The sequence below is a fragment of the Pyxicephalus adspersus genome, chromosome 3 (genome assembly GCF_032062135.1).
Source record: "Pyxicephalus adspersus chromosome 3, UCB_Pads_2.0, whole genome shotgun sequence".
Taxonomy (NCBI): Eukaryota; Metazoa; Chordata; class Amphibia; order Anura; family Pyxicephalidae; genus Pyxicephalus; species Pyxicephalus adspersus.
Window position 1 is genome coordinate 120,116,746 of NC_092860.1, and position 7,230 is coordinate 120,123,975.

The 7,230-nt window shown below is 35.9% G+C and overlaps 1 protein-coding gene across 1 annotated transcript in view; it reads left to right on the forward strand.

Annotated features, from left to right (window-relative positions):
• ASAH1 (N-acylsphingosine amidohydrolase 1) overlaps window positions 1-6,659 on the forward strand; it is a 15,448-nt gene extending 8,789 nt beyond the window's left edge. Inside the window, exons 9-14 of the mRNA XM_072406163.1 lie at window positions 49-103; window positions 2,271-2,352; window positions 2,828-2,959; window positions 3,877-4,000; window positions 4,578-4,634; window positions 5,294-6,659. Of these exons, the coding sequence (XP_072262264.1) occupies window positions 49-103; window positions 2,271-2,352; window positions 2,828-2,959; window positions 3,877-4,000; window positions 4,578-4,634; window positions 5,294-5,383 (540 nt within the window). The 3' untranslated portion in view covers window positions 5,384-6,659. The remainder of the gene's footprint in view (window positions 1-48; window positions 104-2,270; window positions 2,353-2,827; window positions 2,960-3,876; window positions 4,001-4,577; window positions 4,635-5,293) is intronic.
• The last annotated feature ends 571 nt before the right edge of the window (window positions 6,660-7,230 follow it).

Consider the following 7,230-nt stretch of genomic DNA (forward strand, 5'->3'; position numbering starts at 1 on the left):
TTGATCATTCCAGGTAAAGGAATGTTAAAATGTTTCTGCTTTTTTCAGAGTGTCCTTACTCTCACTATGAATGAACGTTTCAGTTTAGATGGAGGATACATTGGTAAGATATTTCCTGCAGAAATAGATTGCTATATTTTACCTGGCATATTTGTACAACCACTCATGTGATGTAAGCATCTTTGCCACAGTGCTGAATCTCTTATATGGGCAATGGTGATGAAAAATCCAATATTCAACTGAGTAAGTTGCTTAGTGAGCAACTAATGTTGACTTAGGAAGTCCCAAACCTAGTTACAGTGCTTGGTTTGACTCTCCAATAATATTTCTATCAGGATTCATAGCTAAAGCAACACTTCTGTTTGTACTTTCTGAAAATCATAATGAATATATCCCATAGTAAATATTTTTAGGTACATCCGCTCATAAACAACCTTTGTATATTAGAACATCTTTATTACTTGAAACTGAAGTCCCCTTCAGTTGTTGTTGTTGTTGTTGTTCCTTTGACAATTCATATTATATATTGGGGCCTTAAACCACCAGATTTTTGGACAGTATGTACAGCCACCACATGACACATCCAATTATTTTAAAAACATAAATTATGAATGCATTAGATATAATAAAACACTACTTAAAATTAGATCACACTTGTAATAAATATTTGTATTTTTGTAATTAATATTTGTGATTCTTTTTGTCTATTAAAAATTATTTTGAATTGGGGACCCTGCCTTCCACAATTTGGAATCTAAATTGTTGTTCCTTTCTTTTGGAGCCACACTTGCATGGAATGGGCCAGGCAATATAAACCCTGTGGGTATAAACTTGGGTTTGGGGGTACTCTTCTGTGATCTACAAATATAAAAAATTATTAAAAAAGCTAATATACAGAACATTACCTCCTGCACAGTTAAAAACTTGAAAAATTGAAAAACCTTAACCCTTAAGTTTTCTGAGTAAACTGCCTATTGAAAAGAAGATAAAAGCACTAGCTGTTAATAGTGACTTCCCCAGCCACTAGTTTAAAAATAATAATTACTGTGTTCTGATAAAATAATCATGAGATGCAATTAATAAGTGCTACCTATGTCTTCCTTATAACCCCAACAGTCTAAAGTGACTGACCGTGTATAATTAATTGCATGTAATTATATGAAAGTATTATTATTACTTTAGTAATTATTATTAATTTAGTAATGTTTTCTTGCTAACCATTACAGGTCATTATAGGCTCCAACAGTAGAATAACCTCCCTGGCGGTATTCCCGAGTGTGGCTTGGGGTGGATTTTCCATACCAAAAGCGGTAACCCTGAGCCACACTCAGGATGAAATTGCCAGACAGTTTAAAACTCCTACCTGGATCCCACAATCCAGCGGGCATCCTCCAGCAGTGCCCACAGCATCCTCCAGCGAAGCCCGGCATCTTCTTTCCCTGGCGGTGCAGGCTGGCATCTGCATCCCTGGCGTGTGAACGTTGGGGGCGCGAAGCCAGGGGAAGCAGGTGCCAGGCAGTCTTCGGCTCGAGGGCAGGACTGATGGGCAGGTAGGCTGGAAATTTAAAATAATGAGTATTTTTAAATGTACCGCTTTTACATATAAAAATTCTCCTTAATCCTACTGCCAAGGAGGTTAAATTAACTGTCCACAAAAACCTGGGTATATCAATGCAGTAATATCATTCCTACTACCTAACCACACAGCTAAAGACAATCTTCCACTGGGAATTTAGTTAAGGTGCCATTTCTGACATTGCTGGATGGTGTTCTTAACCTCTGCCTTTTAATACATAGTTACATAGTAAGTCAGGTTAAAAAAAGACATCAAGTCCAACCGCTAAGGAAATAAACCCCATATAAAACCTGATGGACATAGTAATACATTCTAAATCCCTGGCCCAGAAGGAGTATACAGCTCAGGTGTGGAGCTAATTGTCACAGTTGTATGTAGGATTGCTTCAGGGATGTGACGGACACTACTGACGCCCTAAAAATACTTTACATCCAGGCTATTGGCATTCTTTACAACAAATTCAGCAATGGCAGCCCGCGCAAAATCTCTAGCAGCCCCTCCTTAGGTGTTTCATGTAACCTTTTTTCTTTTTGCTTTGTTTCCACTAAGTAAATTTTTGGGACAGGCTTATAGGAGCTCAATAACTTTTTCTGATCTAAGCAGCACAAGTATAACATGCAGTACTTAACTATGCTATTACACATGTACTAATATGCCTACAGTGACCTTACACTCATTCCCTGTGTATTTATAGGTATCCTGGAGTGGATACTTGGAAGAAGACAAGGGATGTGGATGGGCTTTCTGACAAGAAGTGTACTAGAGAATGCAACCAGGTAAGTAATGACATTCTGCTGGTTTCAAAATCGTTGCCTAGATCTCTCTGTTCCTTGTACAAACATGCTGGAGTTCAACATTCAGTCTTCATTTCTCAAAACTAATACACTTTTTTAAACGTAAAAGTACTTCCTAATTTGTTGCTTTTCTGAATTTTCTCCCTATTAGATCCAGGGTGCTTTTTTACTACCAGTTTAAGTATAGCTTTATACATATTGTGTGTTTTTTTTTTTTTGTTTTTTTTTTACAGTCTGATTTTTCATTCTTCCCATGTGTCTTACGACACCTCATTGTTTATCATTTATACATTTTGGTGAGGCATATCTGTTATTAAATTTGTATGTACAGTATTTGTTTGAGATTGCAAATTACAAAAACAATTATTATTATATTGCTTTCACCAAGATGGAAGAATAAACCTGGTTTAGATTTGTGTGTGTTTTTTTTTTTTTAACCCCCCCTCTGTTTGTGCAGTTATGATGAAGCTAAAACCCTTCTATCAAAAACAGAGATGTTGGCTCCAGCCTATTTCATTCTGGGAGGTAACACGAGTGGTGAGGCCTGTGTCATCACACGCTCCAGGACGTCCTCTCTCAATTTCTGGGAGTAAGTACTCACTTTGGTTTTATTGTCCTCTGATCATCCATCAGGAGACAACACTGGGGCTTGGAGATAGCAAGAACTTTTACTTTTTTTTATTAGAGTGGGATGGGGAGAGGCAGAGCTGGTTTCTGACATCAGATGTCTTAAAAAAAAAAAGATGACTTGTGTGAATTTTAATTATTTCTATTTTTTGAAGCTTTGTCAGATTGTGTGCATGATAAATTTGGGTTAATATGTAACTTTTATGGTGGGGGTAGTCCTCTTCAAGTCAGTTATATTTAATTACTCATTACAAGGATTTTAGCAAACTTCCCTGCAGACTATTTTAAATGCTGCTAAGGTGCTGCCTGCCCGATTCACATGATCAGTCACAATGCTGCAATAAACTAGTGGTGATGAGGGAGTTCTGTACACAATTTATTCAACCCTATTGTTTCTTTAGGCTGTGTACACACACTAGACAATTGTTACATGAGATGTAGATCACTATCCTTGGGCGAAAATCTAGTGTGTGTACTTGTGTTTCTCAACATCATTCACAACCAAGTGGAGACAACTGGTGTACATTGCTATTGAAGAGCGTGCAGCAGGGTGCTGCTGGCACTTTCTCCCACCTCCCCATAGAACAGGATTGCACAGTGTGTACAGTTTGTTCTTCTGTCACTGGAAACAATCACAAAAGATAGTTTTCATTTACACAAATCCAATGTGTACTCTTAATTATAGGGAAGGCAGATTTGATAATTAACAAATCGTAGCAACCTTCAATAGAGGAATTTTATTATCCTGAATTGACGCAATGACTGTTCTATCAATTTTACTGGACATGGGCTTACTAGAGTAGAAAGCTGAACTGTTCTAGATAATACAAAAACCCTGATCCAATGGTGTAGTTATTAATTTATGTTTCTGTGTTTCAGAATGGATACTCAGAAAGGTGAATGGTTTGTCCTGGAAACAAACTATGACCACTGGAAGCCTCCGCTGTTTATTGATAACAGAAGGGATTCAGCCAATAAATGCATGAACAAAAAAGGACAAAAGGTAACTTAAAGTATATCTAAATCCAAAAATATACAATGCAATATATTTTAGGTTACCAATCCTCAGTTGAAATTGATTCATTAGTTTCCTGTTTTCAGGCTTTTTTCCCTATATTGTCACATAATTCTTTTAATAAACCTCCTGTTCAAGGTGACAATGCTTACTCACTATACAGATTCTATGGGGATGCAATTTTGTTATCTTATGACAGTTAGTGTGATGGTGCAACGCTTTTCACTTATTCATAACCTTGAGAGTTGTTGTAGCTCACCGAGAACTGGGGAAATGTTAACAGAGTTCGACACAGGCAGAGTGAAGAAGGTAACATCTCTCCTGATTTCTGATAGGATGACCAGTAATTTTTGGCTCCTTTTGAACAGATATAACAAAACTTTCAATGGTGAATTGAAAAATGGTTTATACAAACAATTTAATGTGTGATTTAACCATGGGCAAGTCCAGCAGTTTTGCAGAAAGGGTGGTAAAAACACTGAAGACGCAGACATTCAGAGTCATGGTTATCTTGTAATATTTATTGTTTAAAATCCTTTAACTTATTTTCTGCTTATCCTTGCAGAACATCTCATTTGCAACAATCTATGATGTGCTTTCTACTAAGCCTGTTCTTAACAAGGTAACGTTCTTACACCTATGTATCAGGATATACCTAAAAAGTTTGTACTGATCTTTCTATAACTGAGAAATATCAATTGAGTGGAGGATAGTGAGTTAAGGCCTTGTTTTCAGTGTGGTTCTTTAATATTCAGTACACCTGGAAGAGCTATTTACTGTCCCTGCCACTGCAGCTTAAACTCTGTATTGCACAATGGCAAACGTACTTATAGTGCTGCATTCATTGTGATTACCTCCAGATCTGTTTTCGGGTGCATTGGGGGCCTTAAAAGTTCAGCTGAGACTTTGCCTGCCTCCTTTTTCTAGGTCAGTCTGAGCACATCTATCATTTGTGGACCAACACAGAAGAGCATGAAGGGTATGGCCAAGTCTTGTCTTTCTCATCTAAAGACAGAACTTGCATAAATGAGGTTTTAGAGCTCCCATGGCACTGAAATTTAGGTAGTATAACGCTCAGTGTTTTTTTTTTTTTTAACTTTATAAAGCTGTCAGAAACCCTTCAGTACTCCTGATACTGATAACTCTAGAAAGCTGTTTTTATTTTTTATATTAATTACATTTATGTGTATGCAATAAGAATAAGTGATGAGCAGGTGAATTCATATGCATTACACCCTCAGTTTCTGCTTACTCTTCATGTTCTGTTTTTTTTTTTTGTAGCTTACCACATACACAACCTTGATGTCCATTTCTGAGAACAAGTTTGAGTCTTACCTCAGGGACTGCCCACACCCCTGCATGCCTTGGTGAGAGAAGACACAACTTAGAACTCGTTTCAAAATGAAAAACATAAAAACTTGAAGCTCCTTTCATTTAGAAATGCTTGTACTAATGTATACTGTCTCTTTTTTCCTAAGAAACTGTGTTAACAAACAAGTGTGTACTGCTGTTCATTCAGCTTTTTTATTCAAGCAGATCGCAAGTCTGAAAATGTGTATTTCTTTAATTGTGCAATTTGTCTTTTTCAAGTCTTTTTTTTAACCAATTATATGCCAAAACCAAAGTCTTAAAATGTAAATGTTAATGAGCATATCCATTCCCTTTATACAGACTTGGATATGCTCGGCTTATGGCAGAGCAAACGGCTGTTATGTCCCACAATAAAACCACTGAGAAGTAGGTTTGCTGTAATGCTGCATTATAAGTGATTAGGCATTCAAGACTAGTTTAACAAATTTTATTTTTGAATACAAAGATTTATTGTATTTTGATGTTGACGCGAAATATGAATCACACTTTGTTAAATTTTTCTTTAAATTATTATAATTGTATGTTTAATAATAATTGTATCACACACATGGGGTACCAATAACATGCTGCAGTCAGATTTTATAATTGGTTTATATCTGTTTTATATTTTTGCAAAAGATGCTTCTATATTGTTTTCTATGCACTGAGCGGAAGATTTTGTAGAAATTATTAGTCTTATACTAAAATGTTTAAGGATTACACTGGCTTTATGGGTTTGTGTTTTCCCCACAGACAGTTTAAAATCTGAGTATGAGTATTGAAATACTTCAAAATAAACCTAAAAAGGACAATATGTTCTTGGGATGAAGACCATTCATTTACAAATGGGTGAACCACAAATTGTGTTTCTAATATACCTAAATATATGAACACAGTTCTGTCCAATCTGTTTAGAATTATATTCTAATTGATAGAATGGGAGAATAAGAAACTTTTGTTTCCCTTTAAATTTGTATGTAGATATGTCTGATGTCTGGGAATCATATAGTTCAAGTCATGATTCTCCACACATGGACAAGTCTGAAAAAAAGTCTGCAATCCCTTTGATTTCTGAATTGGTTTGCTCATCCCTAACATCTACCTCCTCGACGGTAGAAAGTTTATTTTAAATACAGAAAGATAATTGAGTGAGAAGTGAAAATCCAGTAAATGTTGGTAAATATGTAATTGAATAATGTTCAGATTTGCAGTGATAAATCAAATCTTTTTTGTAAGCAATGCTACTAACTGTGCTGTATAAGAATCTGTTTAAGATAAATTACTGATTCCACTTCTACATGGTGTTTTGTCTTTATTCAGATACTACTATGCTTTTGAGGTAGGATGCACATAAACAGGTACTCTTTATTCCCATTTCCTACACTACTGATAGAATGCCATCCCGCATCCAGTAATATCACTCACATATTTAGGAATTCCTCTGCTGAGTTCATTTCCATATCCATTTTCTTGAATTGCATAGCAAATTTGCTTTGAGCAGATTGTTTATTCTGTTCAGTCAATATAGTAAATTGGGGAAATGAAAACTGGCCTTTTTGAGCATTCGGAAGGTAGTATTATTAAACAGGATTTATATAGCACCAACATTTTACACAGCGCTGTAAAATAAATAGGGGTTGCAAATGACAGACAAATACAGACAGTGACACAGCAGGAGAAAAAGAACTTACAATCTAGGACTAAGTCAAACTTGACTACACATGAGTCTGGATTTGCATATACAGTTAGGTCCATAAATATTTGGGCAGAACCAACTTTTTTCTAATTTTTGGTTCTGTACATTACCACAATTAATTTTAAGTGAAACAACTCCGTTTCTCTTCACCATGGAAATGATTCTGTGATCA